The 21757-nt window shown below is 43.4% G+C and overlaps 1 protein-coding gene across 2 annotated transcripts; it reads left to right on the top strand.

Moving 5' to 3' along the window:
• Nucleotides 1-3802: 3802 nt before the first annotated feature.
• On the top strand, nt 3803-20744 carry LOC142817952 (calcium-activated chloride channel regulator 3A-1-like). Of its 2 annotated transcripts, XM_075896019.1 has the most exons (5): nt 3803-4215; nt 6483-6597; nt 9435-9662; nt 14935-15228; nt 19974-20744. In XM_075896019.1, the coding sequence occupies exons 2-5, from the start codon at nt 6532-6534 to the stop codon at nt 20265-20267; spliced, it is 882 nt and encodes a 293-aa protein (XP_075752134.1). In that variant the 5' UTR covers nt 3803-4215; nt 6483-6531; the 3' UTR covers nt 20268-20744. The 2 variants fall into 2 exon arrangements, with proteins under 2 accessions (XP_075752134.1, XP_075752133.1); XM_075896018.1 differs by lacking the exon at nt 3803-4215 and having other exon boundaries at nt 5489-6597.
• Nucleotides 20745-21757: the final 1013 nt, after the last annotated feature.

The following is a 21757-nucleotide window of genomic DNA, read 5'->3' on the forward strand; positions in this document are numbered from 1 at the left end:
GTCGTCCCACTTGTTGCTTGCGCCTACCCTTTCAAATGTCGACAGCCAATCTTCAACGTTTCGTTCATCGGTATCGTCGAAAAAAGGTGGATGGCGCACGCGTAGCGCAGTGGGCACGGTGATCATCGGAGGCTGTCGCATGCCGTGCTTAATATATATATATATATATATATATATATATATATATATATATATATATATATAAGTCGTTTTTACAGAAGAAAAGGAGAGAAAAGTGCCACCCATAACTGTCTCTCCTCACGAGGACACCTCAACAGGTCGGCACTGGATTGAGGTATGCGGAATAAAAGATAAAAGAAGGATAACATTGGAAAAGAGTGAAATAAAAGGTGAAGGTCATTCGATATGCTTCGTCAGCCATTTCAGGGGGGCCAGGTAGTTTCCTGTTGCAGTGTTCAAGGTTGAGTTAACCCGCACCTCCACCATTCAGAAACGCGGTTTATTGGCGTAAGTAGCGCTTTTACAGCAGGTATATTCATACTGAAAGGAGGCGGCGACAACCGACACAGGAATCGCAGCGCTAGGGCCAATCGCTCACGCTTAACGTCTGGCTAAAGAGATGGCCCACTCCGGCGTATTCTCCTTCCTCCTTACACTAGCTAATGATTCCTGTGTTATATTCTCGGCGTTGTACTATCAACTACTTATGCTAGTCGTAGAATTCGACGAACAACTTAATTCTATGACATGGTGCGTTCTTACTGACGTCGCTACTTTGCTGTTGCAGCGTACGTCTTTGTGCACGAATGGGCCCATTACCGGTACGGAGTCTTTGACGAACACGGCTGGCGGGATGACGAAAAGTACCCACTCACCTACTGCGAGGAGGATCCTGTAATACGATTTTTATCTGAGGTGTCACTGTCAATTAGGTACACTGTCGTCCCTTATGAAAGGGAACACGTAAGCGCGTGGCCTGCGCTCTGTGGTGGCTGCCTGCAAGACCATCATCAACCAACAGCAAAAAAAAAAGACGTTGGCTTTTGGCGTCATCTATTGGCGAACAAAACAACCAGTTAGGTCGCAGGACAGGCCCAACAAGATACAGTACGCAGCCGTTGTAGAGAGCAGGTCACGCTATCGCGTGTTCCCTTTCATAAAGAGCGACAGTTTCATAAAGAACGACAGAACGATATTTGCTTGTAAGATCTCCGAAGCAAATAATCATAACTGCAGTGTTTTCTTTCGCAAGTTGAAGAGTTTGAAATGCTGTTTGTTACATACTATCCGCTTTCTTTGATCTTTCGCAAATTATGTAGGTCCCATTGGCACTGTGCCTTGATCAACATTTCTTTTTTACTACGTATAAACTTTCATATAATCATGGTTAATATTTTTATTTTTGATTGCAGTACAGCCATCGCAATGCTGGGAGCTAGAAATGCACCATAGTGCTTATAGAGTTCTGAATGCACCACATTTTTTTTCTTTTTGTTACGCTGCTCGATTGTAAATTACTTAGTAACAGCTATAACGTCGAAACACCTAGCATTGACTGCTAACTCGAGCAAAATCGTCATTTCAAGCCCGAATATATAAAACTGACAACAAAACTCACAATACCAGCGAAGCTGTGATGACCACTGGAGCACATCCAAAGAGTTCTATTGAAGTTGTTTACAGAGAAGCTCCTTCCCATAGTTGTCCTCCAGCTAACGCTAAGGTGCAGCACCACATTACGTGTCATCAGCGATCTTTTCAAGACATTATCTGTGATGACGGAAATTATCCCTGACGAAACTTCCATAGAGTCATTGCTAAAAGCTAGGAAAAAGTGCACACCTGAGCAAACCAGTCGTAGAAGTTTGTTTTACTTCCTTTACAGAAACAAGGAGCCAGAGCAAATGGCCACAAGGGCCTCACATAATGCTCACGCTCCTGTTTGCAATCAGCATCAGCGTCACAAACAACAAGTAATACATGACCCACTATTACACCCTTACACAGTTACAGTCGGAACAGCAAACAGTGACCGGTGACCCAAAACAGTGACCGTAAGTGCATACTCGGACAGAAATGGACTTATCAGGGGTACCTTAAAAGAAGTTAGCTGTGATCGTGTTGGATAAACTGCAGTTATTTTTTTGGTGCGACGTATTCGGTCTGACCATGGCAGCTGCCAGAAGCAGTTATGGACGCCAAAACTAGCAGAAGTTCGCAACTGAAGCACTGTATTAAGCATTTACTCTCTCTCAATTTCAATTTTCTTGAATAACGTTTACACGCACTAGCACATCAAGACAGTTTTGCAGTTCGCTGATGCACCTTGCAGTTCGCTGATGTTCATGTTTTGCTAATTGCGCTTACTTTCTGCTCACTCAGGTCACAGGACACCGAGAACTCAAACTGAACACGTGCTCCTCAAAGTTTACCTTCGACTTGACACTGGACTCTGGAGATTCGTGCCCACTGAACAAAACTACATGTACATTTCAGGAAAAGTGCGTTATGCATATCAAAACAGACATGACAGATACTGTGAAATCATCAATCATGTTCATGCCGTATGTCGCCAACGTGAGTACCTTCCATTATTTGAGGCATGCTTATTGGTTCATCTATACTTTGACACTTCCAACAAAAATGATTGCCCCTGGGCCACAAAGGCAGGAATTGCAATGAATCTCGGCGAAAATCTATTTCAATTGCTTACACGAAAGCGCAGTTTTATTTTTCTGGAGAATTTTGACGAAAACGTCATTTTTTTGTCGTATGAAGAACAGTATTTCTGGGCTGATAGAAAAAAATTCAGTAATAGAAAAAAATTGTGCCATTTCTCAGTGAAAAGCAATGCTGCCTTTGTAGATCTTTAATTGCATGAACTGCATGTGACAAAAAACAGTGCTAACTAAATGAATGAATGAATGAATGAACTCTGGAGATTCGTGTCCAACTAACAAAACTACAATAAATAATTAATGAAAGAAAATGAATAAATAAATGTTTGAATCAATCAATGAACTGACAGCTAAAAACTCAGTTCTGGAAGTTTCTTTCGTGGAAATTAGCTACTACTCCTAACCATACTACACTACGCTGTCTCTTTCCTTATTTCTCTACTCCCCTCTTCATTTTTTCTTTTGTTTTCAACACTTCCTAAGCAATGACGTGATAGCTGAGAGTAAGCACCCAAAGGGGTACAGCGGGGCAGCTGTTGCTATGCGCCACATTGCCGTCACGTGATTGCTGAGAGGGGGTGGGAGATACCGCAGCTAGCACCGTTGCAGGTCATGGAAGGATGAACTCGACTGCGAAATATTAGACAGTTATAGTGCACCATTAGTTTGATAGCGGCAGTTAAGAGAATAGCGTTACCGTGCAGCAAATATTCGTTGCGGACAGCGCACTATAGTTTAGCGGAATAGCGCTTACGTGGTTTACGTGCACCACATATCAAAGGGTTAATAAGTTAAAGAACAGTGACAAAAAAAAACAAGGATGTTTGCCTATGTCACCGCGCGAAACCATCGTACAAATTCATTTTAGTAATATTAATTGTAAATAAATTTTAACCACGCACTGATCGCGAAAAAGATTATGTTGCAAATTTTTTACATCTATTTTCTAGTTAGGCCTAAAGACGTTTGAAATGGGAAGCTATCTCAAAAGCTAAGCTAACTTATTCGTAATTCTCAATCATCGAAGCCAACTGGATGCAAGCGAAGCCATTTTACCTGTGGTTTACTGCGAACAAAGTGAATATATCAACAACTACGCGAAAATCACTTCGGAGCGGGCGTCCAAAAACGCCGACGTGTTTTACGTGCATACACCACGCTAACACAGTAACGGTAAATATGAAAAATAGCATGCGTACGGTTAGCGGAACGGGTCACGTACGTTACTGCGCATGCGCTCTTCGACCCCGCTATCCCGCTAAGCCCGGTAAACTATGACTGTCTATTAAAGTTTTTCGTCTTAAAATGAGACAAATAAAGCGTAACGTATTACTCTCAGCCGTGCATTCCCGGGTGTAGTGTAATGGTTTCCCTGCACCGAAAAAAGATTGGTACGATTGTTCGACGAACGACGTATTTTGGCTCTATAATGCCAACAAATATTGCAGGTAAGCCACTTTTGTGATTCCACTAACGGAGCACGCCAGCACAACCCATACGCACCCAGTGAGCAGAATGCGATCTGCCAAGGAAGATCCACGTGGGAAGTCATTAGCGAGAACGAAGACTTCACTAAGTATCTATGGCTCTCTCTCTCATCTACTCGTCTAACTTATTCATTTGTACACACATCATCATACCGCTGTAACATTCTTCTGACAAGCAACTGGTTCTGATAAGGTAGAACGGCGCCACTGTTCACTTTTTTAGAAACCGTACATCCGTAAAGGCACTGCTATTCGGTTTGACAGAGGCGCAGTCCCGGTGATTTGACGGGAATTCGGGTGATATGTAAAAGTTTTGATTTTTAATTTTCTTTAACTGTATTCCGGCGCATTATAGATAAAAAAGTAAGCATGTTTGGGTATTCTCTAGCATACCTAAACAAAGCACATTGCTTGGCGAAAATTATTTACGAACGGAGGAAATCGAAGTAAGAAAGTCATCCCGAAGAATTTTCGAATAGATCAGTTAAAACAATTTGCCTAAATGAGATTTAACCAAGCGAATTTATCATTGGAATTAACTACTTTAATTGTTTTGAGGTAAACTCAAAAGAAATTAAGAGAATCGAAAGTGCAGAAAAGAGTTATGCGATTCCCAAATTTTCATTTAGAACATGCAATGAAGAGATACCTTTTCGAATTCCCGTCACCTAACAACAGGAGTAAATTAAAACATCTAACACCTTGGCTTAGGCTCTGTCAGTAGAGCCACACACCATCAGGTAGTAAAGAGATGTAGAGTGAAAGCCCCGTGCAAAATTTGTAGTTATCAGTCCCTAGAAACTCACCCAGCGGAGATGAATAGCTATCACGTAATCTAGAAACAGAAAATAAAGCTTGCGTTTACCAAAGCATGATAATAATGTTTGAGCTGTTACATAAAAAAAAAACTCAATATGATTACGAGAGACACCGTAGTTGAGGGCACCGGAATCTGGTGTCCTTTAACGTGCACTGATATAGCATAGTACAAAGGTTTTTGTCATTTCACCTCCACCAAAATGAGGATGACGCAGCCAGCTATGGAAAGGCAAATGATAGGTGTAACTTTGAGAGACATGAAGAGAGTAGAGAGAGTCGGGTATCAAACAGTGGTTAACAAAATGATATCATAGTTGAAATCGAGAAGAAAGAATGAACATGAGCCGCGCACGTTGTGTGTAGGTAAGCTAACCACTGGTCATTAAGGGTAACTGACTGGATTCTCACAGAAGCACGGGGGGGGGAGACAATGTTAGGTGGCCCAATGATAATGCATAGTTCGCAAATATTACAGAGCAGCGAAAAGCAGAGGTCCAGGTTGATTGGCGGCTCAAGGGAGAGGCATTTGTCCTGCAGTGGGCGTAGCCAAGCTGATGATGATTATGAAGATGATGATGGTGGCCATGATAATGACGGTGAAATGTAATTGACACGGCTGTGACAGAACCCGTAATATTGGGGTCAGCAGTTGAGAACTCCATTGTACAACCACGGCGAACTTTTTCGATCGTAAGCGCATGCGTTTTTCACCGAGTAAATGGAGGTAGTGTTACAGTGCACTTGGTGTGCACCAAGGTTGCCAACCATAGCGGAGTGACCCTACTTGGGCATTTCCGGAACTTTTCGCCAGCCACCGTAGGGTAGCACCGCGATGGCGTAAGGCAATTTCAACATTTCGCTCACCATCGCTCATGGATAAATGTGAAAGATCCTCAAGACCTCTCCGAAGGTGACATTCTTGGGAAGATCGGCATTGAGCCTGTCTTATTTGAAATCTCACCAGCATAAAATACAGCAGACATTGCGTCAAACATCACTCAAACAGCTTTCTTTTTTTCTTGGTGTGTTCTTTTTTCTGTTTATCATATCCCATCTGTTCTTTGCGTTGAGGGTCTTTTAACTAAAAGTGATGATCGGCGGCAACGTGTCTGTTGCAAGAAGACATCAAGATATAGTGTCATAAGTCTCGACCTCATTAGAAATTCCCTGTGACGCCACTGTGACATAACAATGGGGCGTCAATGATCGTCACCCGGTCATAAGTGAGCTCATCCAGGAGGCACCTCATATGTCCGAACGTTTTAGAGTGAACGTTATCTCTACGCTATCATTTTTACACGGTGCTATTTAGGTGTAAAAAAACTTAAAGCAAACGGAAATGGTATGTAGGGTAGAGTAGAGTAATTTTTGCCTCGGCGTAGGATATTTTTCAAAAACAGGTTGCCAACACTCGTGGACATCAGAATATCTCGTGGTGTGCACCAAGGAAAGGAGGGTAAGAGTGTCTAAGCAGACACAAACCAACACGCCCAAGCCTTATGCCTGTCATTTGGGCACTCTCCCATTGTTGTTGCAGCCTTGCCCGTGCCAACTTGTCCAAGCGCATCGAGACAACGTTCGAAGAGATGCAGCACACGGAAGATCTACCCCAACGGGTTGTAATGGCTCTTGACGTCTCGGACAGCATGAAAGTAAGCGATGTGATGTCTCAAAGAATATACGCTTGAATCCCATGACAGTATACACGACAACTGTACACAGATGTACTTCTCTTTCCTCTTCAATGCTCTCCCATCTCACCCCGCAACGCTGACACAGCGAGCGTCTGCGAGTGAGTTTATGATTGAAAGCAACTTATTGCTGGCATTGAACATAGTTCACTGGCCACCCTTCTATATATAGAAACTGTAACTTGACCCTAAAAGATGGTGCCGGTAAGAGATTTTCCCTGGTCGTTGTTTTGCAAAAGAAATTCCCAGCATGCACGCTAACCTAAAGTGCACGCACTGAAGGTCTCTACATCTAATCGTAGCTTTTTGTCTCTTATTACCCATTAGCAGCGACTAGCGTGTCCCAGTACGAAACACCGGTTCATCACAGCGCGATTTGCTTCTCTTCAGGTTTCTTTTCTCCGCAACTCCGCGATCAGCGCCTGCGCGTCAATGCCGCCAGTGTAAGCGTTAGCGCACGCTTCTTCGCATCTTCCCATGGTTCCTTTCAGCGGGTGATGTCATTTTTACTAAGAATGTTTACCAACAAATTCAGGTTCATAGGCTTTTCAAGAGATGTTTTTGTGTCATGTATTTTCTTACGCATGGGCACTTGCAACATAGGCACTTGTAACATGGGCACTTGAACCTTGTCACAGAAGTTTCGTGCTACGTAATGACACACATCAGCAAATAGAAGCGCCTATGATGTGTCGAAAACAACAATTCTTTACTTAGTTCAATGGCTGCTGACCCATACACGATGGCGATACCAAAGTAGGGGTATATATAGCCTTCAAGTTGCTGCTACCGTACAAATTTGCTATGACGAAGTCTCCAAAAGTTGCGTGTGCGTATGCGTGTGGGTTCTCACTTGTGATCCATTTATACAAGTGCGCACCGGATACTCACCCGATGTAGCAGACAGCTGGGCATACGCTATACCCAAAGAATCATTCGGGCCCCGGGACACGAGGGTTTCACTGGGAACCTCTATGCACATGAGGCGGCTCGATGTTTCACGAATTACCGAGCTGCCGATGGCAAAACCGTGGAGGACCCGACACCCATAAATCCCAGTTACAAAGCGGGACTCGCTGGCTGGATTTCATGCCAACCGGTTGTGCCCCCGCGATCTCCGACGACAGCGCAGCTCTGACCAACTGGCTCGCCCTATACACCATCTCCGAACGCCGACAAGAGCTCTAGCCGAGTGGTGCCCCATCTTCGGACTCCTGCGACCGTGCACATCTTACCTATCTTCTCCTTACTTCTCTATGTGACTGTTTCTGCGCCTCGCTCTCTCCTTTCGCTCTCTCTATCTCTATACCTTTTATTCATATCCTTTTAATCCCTCTTTATCCACACCCCTCATGAACTACCGTTGAGGTGTCCTCCCCTTGAAAGACAGTTACGGGGCTCACGTTTCTTTTCTTTTCATTTGAGAATCGCTTCCCCAATTACAAAGTGATCCTGCAATGTCAGAGGGAGTTGCGGAGGCATTACCCACTGCAGCACTACACAAGAACCTTTCGGCCATAGATTCTGCGACGTTACGCCGACTCCAAACTAACACATACATAAACATTCACAGCTTGCATGCGTACTACCCCACAACATAGAGACATATTCCCCTGGTGTGGAAGCACACCAACGCTCTACCACAACACGTGGGAATGTACGGCACACACTGAAGAACAGGCACGAGATAACAGCAAAGAGAGGTGGGAGGCAATGCTGTCCAGCCCGGCCCTTGAGGACACGCGGATGCTATTCAGGAGCGCTAAAAGTATGGCGTGGACCAGCGGCGCCTTGGAATAGGGACGGGAACACGCAGCGTTGCCCTGGTTTAGCGGCAATGAAGTGTTTTTCGCAAATAAAGTTTTCTTCTTCTTCTCATACTCACACGAGCATATGTTATGATCATATGAGCATCACCATATGTAGGGCCATTTGCGAGTATGATGTGATCCCATGAATTTGTGATCAGTTCTCTATAAGTACGTTGCTGTGATGCGCACTTACCACGGTATAGTCGCATCAAGTCGTGAACAGCCATTAATTAATGTACGAGAACGATTCCACCTTGTGTTTGTACCCTATACTTTATTAAATGCATTATCATGATATAACAGTGCACGCGCATACATAACAAAATAGGCGTAAACCTCTATTTGTGCAGTTACTAACAGTTTTGTAATGGAGTAACAACTCCAGTCAGCCCTAATGATTTAATAACTAGGTAGTAAAATTAGCTAATCGCACTACCTTTATTTGTTAAGAGTCTAGTGGTTTATGCGACAAGTTAACAGTTAATTAAGTTTGTGAATATGCCGACCATTTTTTTTTCTTAAAACGAACGTCTTATCCCTGACGGAAATGGCTCGGTAAAGCCTTGGTGGACCCCGGAATAAAAAGTCTCTTGTGGTAGTTTCTGTCTCCAAAAAGTCTCTATCTACAAGGCCACTGCTGATCTCACCCTCACGACCTAATAAACGGCTCCTCCAGCCTCTGACGGTTCGTTTAAACACAACCCTATAATTCTGGGTGGTTCTATCTAATACTTGGCGTTGAAGTTATAATGATGCTAGCGTTAATTACACTATATGTTAAGTATTTACGAATAAATATCGCAATGATCAGTTGTGAAGCTGCTAATTAACGCACATAACTCATGAACAAATTTGGCTCTCAGTTGTGGTAATGTTTCACTTGAACTTCGTACTACAGTGCAAGGCATCAGGGTCTTTTGGAGTGCAGATGTAGAGCACTTAAAAAGTGGTCAATCATTTCACTCATGTATTCTCTGAATATTCCAGGGTGATAATCGAATGACCTTCCTGAAAGACGCATTGACACGATACGTCCGAGACATTGCGGATGGATCGAAGAGCCTTGCCATCGTTACGTTCAGTAGCAGCGCTGCGGTACTCCACCCATTAATGCCAGTAAATGTTTCTACCAGGCAGAGCTTCTTGAACGCGGTGAAGGATTTGAAAGCGGCCGGGCAGACGTGCATTGGATGCGGCCTCCAACGAACCCTCCAGGTGAGTGCCTTCAAGTGAGCGTGCTCAAAGAGAAAAGAAACTTTATCGTATTTATTTATTTAAGTATTTATTTATTCATTTATACAAGTACCTGCAGCGCCGCGAGGGCAACATTGCAGCGGGGTAACACGAAAAAACAGAATCGCACAAAGAAGTATACGTTTACACAAATACAAAGTAAAAAAAAATTAGCTAATAACAAAGCGGTGTATGCAGCAAGGAAAAGTGGCAACACAATAATTGCGGAAGAATCTCACCAAGAGAAGAAAACAAAAATAAAAGACAGCAAATGCAAGGAAACGGCTAGTTTATAGCTCACAGGAAATTTGAATTTGAAAACGGTAGAAACTGGTATACTGTAATTTTAGCCATTACTGAGCACATGAAGCGTAATTTTACCTTCTGCGCTTACTCTTATTCATGCTTCTTGGTGTTTGCTTCTTTTGGGTTTGAGGAAATCACCAGTATTCGTAATTGGATAGCGTAACCTCTAGTGCAGAGGTCAGAAGTACGCAGCTTACACACCTGTCGCTGGACACCAGGATATATATATATATATATATATATATATATATATATATGTATGTATGTATGTATGTGTGTATGTGTGTGTGTGTGTGTGTGTGTGTGTGCGTGTGTGTGTGTGTGTGTGTGTGTGGAGAGAGAGAGAGAGAGAGAGAGAGAGAGAGAGAGAGCATCGTATGCGTTATTCGAAGGTCGCAGTTTCCGATTCCTGCCCACGGCAATTCTCTTTTCATACGCCATTCTTTCTTCATTTTACGTTACAATTCGGTCCAATATCGTCCCCTATACTTTCCTTGGCATTATTGTCTGTTAGATCTCAATAATATTGTGTCAAACACGGAAAAACGATCCCTTAAGTATACACTTACTTCTTTATATATATATATTTATATATATACTACGTTTCGGCCGTACTCCGGCCGAAACGCAGAGTGAAATTTTTGCGAGTACTCGCTTTTACTCCGTTTTGGAGTCTGGCTTACACTCGCCGTCCATTTCATAGTAAATAAAGCTCGCTTCTATATACTATTCTTCTTAGTAAGTGCATCCACGAGTCACATGAACGTCATCATCATCATGATCAGCCTGACTACGTCCACTGCAGGACAAAGGCCTCTCCCATGTTCCGCCAGTTAACCCGGTCCTGTGCTTGCTGCTGCCAATTTATACCCGCAAACTTTTTAATCTCATCCGCCCACCTAACCTTCTGTCTCCCCCTAACCCGCTTCCCTTCTCTGGGAATCCAGTTAGTTACCCTTAATGACCATAGGTTATCCTGTCTACGCGCTACATGCCCGGCCCATGTCCATTTCCTCTTCTTTATTTCAACTATGATATCCTTAACCCCCGTTTGTCCCCTAATCCACTCTGCTCTCTTCTTGTCTCTTAAGGTTACACCTACCATTTTTCTTTCCATTGCTCGCTGCGTCGTCCACAATTTAAGCTGAACCCTCTTTGTAAGTCTCCAGGTTTCTGCTCCGTAGCTAAGTACCGGCAAGATACAGCTGTTATATACCTTCCTCTTGAGGTATAGGGGCAATCTACCTGTCATAATTTAAGAGTGCTTGCCGTATGTGCTCCACCCCATTCTTATTCTTCTAGTTACTTCAATCTCGTGGTTCGGCTCTGCGGTTATTACCTGCCCTAAGTAGACATATTCCTTTACAACTTCAAGTGCACTATTACCTATCTCGAAGCGCTGCTCCTTTCCGAGGTTGTTGTACATTACTTTCGTTTTCTGCAGATTAATTTTAAGACCCACCTTTCTGCTCTCCTTGGCTAACTCCGTAATCATGAGTTGCAATTCGTCCCCTGAGTTACTCAGCAATGCAATGTCATCGGCGAAGTGCAGGTTACTAAGGTATTCTCCATTAACTCTTATCTCTAACTGTTCCCATTCTAGGCTTCTGAAAACTTCCTGTAAGCACGCGGTAAATAGCATTGGGGAGACTGTGTCCCCCTGCCTTACACCCTTCTTGATTGGTATTCTGTTGCTTTCTTTATGAAGCACTATGGTAGCAGTTGATCCCCTGTAGATTTCTTCCAAAATGTTTATATATACTTCATCTACGCCCTGATTCCGTAGTGTCTGCATGACGGCTGATATTTCTACTGAATCAAACGCGTTCTCGTAATCTATGAAGGCTATGTATAGTGGTTGATTATACTGTGAGCATTTCTATATTGCCTGATTGATAGTATGGATGTGGTCAATTCTTGAGTAGCCTGTTCGAAATCCTACTTGTTCCTTTGGTTGATTGAAGTCTAATGTTTTCTTTACTCTGTTAGCAATTACCTTTGTAAATAGCTTGTATACTACAGAAAGCAAGCTGATAGGTCTGTAATTCTTCAAGTCCTTGTCATCTCCTTTCTTATGTATTAAGATGATGTTCGCGTTCTTCCAAGACTCTGGTACTCTTCCCGTCAGGAGACACCTCGTAAACAGGTTGGCTAGTTTTTCTAACACAAACTGTCCTCCAATTTTCAGCAGATCTGATGTTACCTGATCCTCACCAGCACCTCTGCCTCTTTGCATGCTCTCCAAAGCTTTTCTGACTTCTTCTATCATTACTGGTGGGGTGTTATCTGGGTTACTGCTTCTTATGATATTAAGGTCGTGGTTGTCACGGCTACTGTACAGATCTCTGTAAAACTCCTCCGCTATTTTAACTATCCTATCCATATTGGTAGTTATTTTGCCTTCTTTGTCCCTTAGTGCATACATCCGACTTTTGCCTATCCCAAGTTTTTTCTTCACTGCTTTGACGCTTCCTCCGTTTATCAGAGCGTGTTCAATTCTATCCATGTTATACCTTCTTGCATCGCATTACGTCTATTAATCCACTTCGATAGCTCTGCCAGTTCTATTTTGTCCGTTGTACTTGACACTTTCATGATTTGACGCTTCTTAATTAGGTTCTTCGTTTCCTGGGAAAGCTTGCCAGTGTCCTCTCTAACTACCCTGCCTCCAACTTCCACTGCACACTTCGTAATGATACTCGTCAGATTATCATTCATTGTATCTACGCTAAGGTTGGTTTCCTCACTAAGAGCCGAGTAACTGTTCTGCAGCGACACTCTGAATTCCTGTACTTTCCCTCTCAGTGCTAGCTCATTGATTGGCTTCTTGCGTATCAGTTTCTGTCGTTCGTTCTTCAAGTCTAGGCGAATTGGAGACCGTACCATTCTAAGGTCACTGCATCGTACCTTGCCAACCTCTTCCACATCCTGCACGATTCCTGGGTGTGCACTCAATATAAAGTCTATTTCGTTCTTATTTTCGCCATTAGGGCTCCTCCATCTCCACTTGCGGTATTCTCGCTTTCGGTAGAAGGTATTTAAAATCCGTAAATTATTGAGTTCTGCGAATTCTACTAGTAGCTCTCCTCTGGCGTTTCTAGTGCCGATGCCATAATCTCCTACTGCCTGGTCTCCAGCCTGCTTCTTCCATACCTTTGCATTAAAGTCGCCCATCACTATAGTATACTGTGTTTTTACCTTACTCATTGCCGATTCCACGTCTTCATAGAAGCTTTCAACTGAAGCGTCATCATGGCTGCATGTAGGCGCGTAGGCCTGTACTACCTTCATCTTGTATATCTTATTCTGTTTAATTACGATACCTACCACCCTTTCATTAATGCTATAGTATTCCTCTATGTTGCCAGCTATGTTTATGTGAATTAGGAACCCCACTCCCAGTTCTTTTCTGTCTGCCAAGCCCCGATAGCAAAGGACGTGCCCATTCTGTAGCACCGTATAGCCATCATCTGTCCTCCTAACCTCACTGAGCTCTATTATATCCCATTTAACACCCTCTAGCTCCTCGAATAGTACAGATAGACTTCCCTCACTAGATAATGTTCTAGCGTTAAACGTTGCCAAGTTCAGGTTCCAATGGCGGCTTTCCGGATCCAGAGATTCTTAGCACCCTCTGCTGCGTTGCAGATCTGACCACCGCCGTGGTCAGTTGCTTCGCAGCTACTGGGGACTGAGGGCCGTGAGTTATTCGACGTATGCATGTGGGAGGTAGTGGCCAGATATTCCACCAGGGTGGCCAATCCTTCTCTGGTGAGGGAGTTCGTTCCCGGCGGTGGTTATCGGTGAGGCCGCACCCCAGGCCTCTTAATGCAGTTCCATCAACACGCGGATTTTTTTTTAATCCGATTGGGAACTGCGCGGCATCGGGATTTGAACCACGGACCTCTTGCATGCGAGGCGGATGCTCTAACCACTACGCCATCGCCGCAATATCGACACATGAACGTGTCGTTCTTTTAATGACGAAACCAATGTGGTCACCATGTGTTGGAATACTAATAAAGAACAAAAACTTCACATTTCAGGCGTCCAGATTTCACTAATTCTGCAGATCGGTGTCGATGCTTTTCGAATACTATTTCCAAGTCCCTTTAACAAAGGACACCAGTAAAGACTTATGAAAAGGGTTCTATCAAGGGGCAAGGATAGGGCTCAAATCTTGTTGAAGCTCCTCCCTGCTCCATTTTTTTTCAACCTATTTGACTGCCCCGCACTCGCACAAATGCATTTAGTGGTGGCGGCCCTCTATCTGACGCAAGTTGCCGTGCTTTACAAAAGAAAAAGTAATTAGGCACATCATGGTGAATTTCAAGTGCTTCATTATATGGCTTGAACCTCGAGGTCTTACATCCTAAAAGTCACATTATAATAATGAGTGACGCTGTAGATTCAGGGCTCCGGTAATCTTAACAACCTGGAGTTCTTTAGTATGCGCCTAACTCTTGAGTGAACGGCGTCCACCATCTCGCAGCCATGGAATATGTGGCAGCCACAGGCTCTAAATTCAAGTGCCTCATAAACCTATGCCGTAGCGACGCAGTGCACTTCGTATATGTATGTGTTTTGTTGTTTTCGTAAGTTATATTCATTAGTTGCTACTTGCCTGACTGGCTGCACAACAGCTTTCTTATTCTTTATGCTCTCTCTTTCTCTGTGTGTGCATATTCGCATCACTTAAAAAATAAGCCCTCCGTGAAGTGACTTGACGAGAAAGACTGGGCACTGTACAGCTGCCTTTTAAATAACATTAAAAAACTTGCTATATACCAGCCACATGCACTACTCTATATTTGGGTCACGTGTTCATGGTCTCCTAGACTTCCTGTCCATAGCCTTTTCTGACCGTGTTTAAAAACAGTGTAGCAAGGCCACTTTAAGAACTCTCGGCCGGAGTGCAGTGATACGCGCAAAACTAATTGTATTGCAGGTGCTCAACACTACAGATGAGAAACCGGAAGGTGGCATCGTTGTGCTGATGAGCGATAGTGAAGAAAACATGACGCCCAAACTGAATGACGTCCTGCCAGAACTCATGGCGGCCAAGGTGGGAGTCAGTACGATAGCGATGGGAACATCAGCCGATCATGAGATCGAGACGCTGGCAACCATGACCGATGGAAAAGCGTTCTTCTTCCCTGGCCTCCAGGCAAACACGGCGATTCTCTTGCAGATAGCCTTCGAGGAAAGCACCATTCGAGGAGACCATAGAGTTGATATCAGGGTGCGTATCGAGTGCGAATCACTTGGAACCTAGTTTATCGCGTGCAGTCATCTGCTCTCATCTTATGTCATCAGTTGGCGTCACCTCGGTAACGACATCTATAGCATATATCTACGTAAATTATAGTATTTCAAGCAACGTCAAGTGAAGTGACGGAGATTGGGGGAGGAGAGTAACGATAGCATATAACCATACACTGTAAAAAAATATACTTCGAGGTAGGAGGAAAATGCTTTTCCTCTTGCGTCCCCCATATTCGGAGGAATTTTCGCCCCGGACCTTCGGAGCGAAGTGTTTCCTCCGGCTGGCCGATGCAATTGCGTGGCACATCCGGAGCACTTCTCACTGATATTTTCCTTCGGCGCCGGAACGATTGCTTAGCGCCACCGGAACATTTTGTTACCCGCCTTTCGCTCCGGCAAGCCAGAGTGATTACGTGGCACCTCCGGAGTGTTTTGCATGGGTTTTTTGTTCCCGCTATCCGGAGCTTCTGCGTGGCGCCTCCGGAGTATTTTACGAATGTCCTTACTTCATCCGGACCGAGTTTAAGCGAGCTGCAACGGCATTTTAAAGTGTTTGCTCTCTAATTATTTATTCTATGTGAACGGGTGAGGCGTCGGTTATATGAACGGATTCTCAAATCTAATGCATGCACTGCAGAGTTGCTGTGTATTTTTCTCCACAGAGCTCTAGCACATGAAATTCAAGAAAGCACTCAAGTTCATACTGTTCGATTTATTCAGAATAAGCTGCTGTTTCTGATTTATGACTCAACATTCGTGAAAAGAATACAAAACAAACATACAAAAAGTTACCAAAAAGAAAAAAAAACACAAGACCACTCACATGAAGTCCACAGCATTCAAGTTTTAAGCGCAGCACTTCGAAATGAAGGCCAGAATTCCGCTAAACGATGCACGACAAACGAAGCAAGTATGGCCACCGGGAAGAGCTGTTCACCATACCGGAAGGATCATTTATCAACTTCATTGACGATGCAAGGGTTTTGCTGATTGCTTCTTGTATAATTTAGAACAAAAAATACACGAGAACAGCAAATGATGCGAGAGGCACAAAAACTGAGCACACTAAAGCCAGGGTACACATTATATCCTATAAAGTCTGCGAGTACACGAAAACAACTAGCTTCTTAAACCGGCCAAACACAAACACACACGCACACACAAATACAAACACACACAAAAAATACAGGACAGGCGTTCTATATCCATAGGTAGATCCCGATCTCATGTATTCCGGTGCTAGACAGCGGCTACGTGATACAGCGGCTACGTTCACATTCCCGTGACGTGAGCAACAATTCAATTCGGGCGGAAGTTTTCCTTATACTTCTAAATCTGTAGCACTACTTTTGCCGAAACGTTTGAATGCTTTTTTTTTTACTAAAAGCAGCGAAATTCGGTACTCTCGAAGACAGCATCAGGACTGCCTATCCCAATCGTTTATAATTTTATCAATGCTATTGCTGATAATTTCACTCACATTTTAATATTTGCTCATCGTCCCACTTCTCGCAAATTAGACCTTCCTTTACAGTTTCTATGGTTGCGACCTGCCTTTAGCAAAAGCGAACCTTCATTCTCCTTTGCGAATAGTCTTCGAGAGATGTTGGCGCTGTTTTCGTTTCTTTTTTAATTTGCATGCCCACTGTTTTGATACTTGTAGTGAACATTTTTAAAAGTAGGTATTGCATAAATCGCGTCAACCTCAAGCCCAAAATAAAAAAAGTTTACTACAACGTAACAAAATAAATTACGATAAAAGGTACACACATCACGCCACCTAAGCCAGCTGCATTTTCATCATACTGACAGAAATAAGAGGAGGTTGGCCAGTTTACTGAATTTACAGGTGCGTGAAAAATGTCGGAGGTCATGGAAGGTGTTCATGTAGAGGCGTCATGACGCGTCCACCAGGATTCGAGGGGTTCGCTTTTACCCTGTCCTGTTCACAGGCCAGCGTTGTTGCTTCTGGTATCCGAGCCTTGTTCGTTAGAGAGAGATTGAACGAAGCATTTTCTTTTCACAGAGGAGGTGGTTAGGACGGCGAACATTATGAGTTTTACCCGTTTGGTCGGGAAAACTTGACTCTCGCTCTCAACCCTCCCCCCAAATAAAAAGAAAAAAAGCTGCATTACCGGCCATGCCAGCGGGAATGAAAAGAGAGAAAAAAAAACACGCTGCTGCGTACTTCCTCAACTCAAGAACACAGAAACTGTATCTAGTTTCTCGAGACGGTGCCCTCTCTTTTCTCTCTTACTCTCATAACCATGCCCCTCCGTTCTATGCAGAGCTGTGCGGTCAGATGAGTTGCAGAAATGAGTGTTTAAACCCCAACCCTCTTCTACAAAAACGTCGGATGTCCCACAACCCTTGTTGACGGTTTTTTACGCAAAAATATGGTTATGAAAGAGCACAGACAGTGCCTATCTGTGCGCTCTTCTTTTTTTGTTTTTTTTCTTTTTTGTGCAAAAAGCCGTTCGCATTGAAATTCAAACTCACCCAACGCTCGGTTCATCTAAGCTCTACAAACTGTTTTGGCAAGCGAGCCGACCCTCCTTTTTTTACGCATCATTCGTCACTGCTCTCGTCAGCTCCTTTCTTGCCTCTTTTTTTTGTCTCTAAAGCAGGACAACGCCCGAAGCGCCTAATATTTTAGATACACTTATACAAGAGAAATCATTTCACCAAATTGAGTGTATGTATCCGTTCTAAATGTCTGCACTAAACAAACTGCCCTAGCTCAATTCACTACTCACTACATTTATAAAGAATAAACGCTAATTTCAGTTATTCAAGTTTTATCGGTGCAGGTAACACGATATATCGAAATAATTTATACGCAGTGGTAGATCTCGTCCAGGCGTTTGTTATTATGGAAAGCGCACAATTATTACCGCTTTTGTATGGTGACATTACCAAAATATTTTTAACCTGTTAAGCTTACTTATAACAATTATTACGTTTTTTATAGAAGCAATCCACAACCACGACATTTTCCATTACTGCTCATCTGATTAGCGCTCCAAATATTAGAGTGTGATTGAAATTACCAATGCTATGCTAATAAAAAGACTCGTAGGCCAAACAACACGTTATCAGAATTTCCGCTGACGTTTACTGACGTCCTGTAAAATTACCCTACTATTGATAACCTGTTTTCTCATCAACCCACCATTGCCTTTATTAGCCTCACGGGACAAGAATAACGCAGATAATTCAAGAAGAGCTCACTAACCAGTTTTGCACCACACTAGCGACTACCGAGTCGCTCATCATACGCGAGATCACAATGTGTCGTTCGCTGCTGGGAAGCATCACACAATTAAGATTCCCACAACTCCCTTCTGTCGATGACAACATTCGTTGTCATTTGTAGTCACTAGTGAAATCCAGAAGGCCCACAGAACAATTTCCTTTTCGCGAACGCGGTCGAAGGCTTCGCACAATCCCGACTGCGTTGGCTTTGTCTGCGCCATGTTAGTTTGTGTGAGGAACGATGGCCGCCTGGCATCGAGTCTGCTACGTCACTCCTCGAACAGCCAACAAATGCCGCTGAGAGATGAGCCGGAGCATTTGTGGAGCATCCACCGAGGCAAAAATGATGAGCCGGAGCGTTTCCGGAGCAACCACGTGAGCATAATCAAGGGATTGGCCCAGTTTTTCTCCGGTTTCCTTCGTCCGGCGCCCACCGGAGGAAAATGGTGGAAAACGAATGTATTCGCTCCGGTACACTGCGGTTTCAGTGAGGCCACCGAAGCAGAGCGGGCGCATCATTCCCGGGTTCCTCGCAGCTGGGTATAGTTTTGTTTACAGTGTACATAGGCAAATCCAGGTGTAATAAAATAGTTAAGCATATTACAGTATAGAAGGAGGTGGGAAAAAGTAATCAGGGTGAGGAGGCAGAAAGGGGAGAGGTCAAATCAGTATATAACAGTGAATGCTGTCACGTAGGCAAAGTCCTTTAAAGCAGGCGCCTCAACACAAGGCCTGCACATGTCTTTATCCGACATTCTTTTTTATGTTACCATTATGTATGTTCATTAATTACGCAGGCATTATTGATCCAAAGCATTGTTTCCGTGAAGTCTTCGTGTGAGCACGATGTGCTGAAAAACATAACCATCAAACGAAAACTGAATTTCAGAATCGGCATACAGTCAACATGGACATTGGTATCGACGTGGTATTTGAATCGTGGCACTGAATCTCCTTGAGAAATGCTCCATATATGAGTCCTGGTAAATGCTTTCTTTGAAGTGACAACGTGTCCGACAATTTGTACCATATGCTGTTAGCCAGCACTTCGTCCTCTAGTCGTTCTTTCTTTATATACCAACTCAGTTTTTCTTCTTTTTTTACGATGAGTTTTGTGCTCTGTCACACAATTCTCTATCCTTAAGACCGTAGCAGTGAAGCCTCTGGTAGCCTTCGCATGCGGGACAGTCATGCAAGAACGTCACGTATGACGTCACTGCTAAGGCGGCACGTCGCTCTCTGCTCTGGCAGAAGGAATGCTATTAGAGTAGTGAGAACAGTGAAGCGGCAATTCGTACTTTACTGCGACTAGCCTTACAAAGTATGACATTCCAGTCTGTTGTTACAGCAGGCTTAGCTTCGCCATTCGGCGAAACTGAACTTGTTAAAAGTTTCTAAAATCCAATTTACACCTGAATATCAAAAGTCTTGCATTAACATGACGTCACATTTTTGTGTCATCTACAGATTGCAAATTTCGCAAAGGCCTTCACGACCAGGTTGGAGGAAAAGTTCATTCTTGACTCAAGTTTGGGTAAAAGGACCGTCGTAATTTTTGACCAACTTAATCCCACACCCACTGACGTCTCACTTGTCCTAATCGATCCGAGCGGGAGAGAATGTAAGAAGTGCGTAGAACATGGAAACAAGAAAACGAAGACAGTATTTGTACCAAGCCCGGCGCAGGTAACCTACGGCTTCTTTTTCAGTACAGCCAATGCTACTGCTCCTGATCAACTGACACTGGTCAAAAAGGTTTAACGCAGCGCAACTAAGTAATATGTCACCTGGAGAAAATATATCACGTTGTGTTTTATGTTTTGCAACGCAGAACGTTATACTGGAACGAAATATGGTCAAAAATTTTGTGAGGTGCAACGGAATACCGTATCAATCAATCAATCAATCAATCAATCAATCAATCAATCAATCAAAGGAGTTTATTTTCACCAAAAAAGCAAACATTTGCGGTGAAAAAAGGTGGCCGGGAAAAAAGCTGTCCAATGACAGCTTAACAAACCCCATCCACCCATCGGCAATGAGACGAGAGGGTACAGCATTTGATCTCAGAGAAATAAAAAAAAAGATGCTAAACATTTCAAGTGTGCGTTACGAAGTACAATGCACAAACGAATACAAATATGCATGCACGTATGATAGACAAATATAATGCACAGTATATGAATACTGAAAGAAAAACTAGCAAAACACGTGTATGTTCCATTGTTACAAAAAGCAAGTTTGAATGGTTAAGTGAACAGCCCTCTATTTGTTTTGTGTGTGTGCAATAATATGTCTGTTCCTTGCATTTCGAAATAATTTATTGTTGTTAGGACGGTGTGTCGAATGCGTTGCATTCCATATTGCGTACGTGAGAATGGAACGTATCAAGGTGGTTGATGTCGGACGTGATAAGAAACTTCGTTTTGTTTGAGGTTCGCGAGTTGAAGGAATGTGTCGGACTTTCCGAGTGCGTCCTTTTTACAGCAGCAGATCAACTCGAAAGTGTAAAGGTCTGATATTTTAGCGATTCGATACTGTTTGAAAAGAGGGACGGTGTGTTCTAGATAGGGAGCATTTGAAATAATTCGAACCATTTTCTTTTGTAGCACGCTCAGTTTTGACATGTTAAAGGCTCTTGCTTTACTCCACACCAGGAAGCAGTAATTTCGACGGGAATGAAAAAGTTCATCGTAAAGTAACCTTTTCATTGTAGATGGTAGTATGTGCCGATGACGCTTGATTAGTTCTACGCACTTAGCCAATTTCAATTTAACCGCACTTACTTGGTCATTCCATGACATGTGCTCATGAAAGATGACGCCAAGTATTTTTTACATTTTTTTAATGCGAACAGTGAACGGACCTAGGACAAGCTCCTTACGTACTACAGCCAGCGTTCCGCGAGCACGATATGCAACACAGTTAGTTTTGGCTTCATTTAATACAAGGCTGTTTGCCTTGCACCAGTCATTCAGCATCGCGCAGATCGTGCTTACTTCAGCTTGAATACTGTGGAGTCCTAGTCCTTTAAAAGATATGGTGCAATCATCAGCGTAAATGATGAACTGACTAGTAGTGTTTGTATTCAGATATCATTTATGTATAAGAGGAAAAGTATTGGCCCTCAAATGTTCACTTGTAGCACTCCACAAGAGATACGCCTCAAGAGTAATTTGTGAGTGCCTAATTCGGTAAATTGAAGTCTATCGTGTGAGTAAGAGCGAAGAAGTTGTGATGCGACTTCCCAA

The sequence above is a fragment of the Rhipicephalus microplus genome, chromosome 5 (genome assembly GCF_043290135.1).
Source record: "Rhipicephalus microplus isolate Deutch F79 chromosome 5, USDA_Rmic, whole genome shotgun sequence".
Lineage (NCBI taxonomy): Eukaryota > Metazoa > Arthropoda > Arachnida > Ixodida > Ixodidae > Rhipicephalus > Rhipicephalus microplus.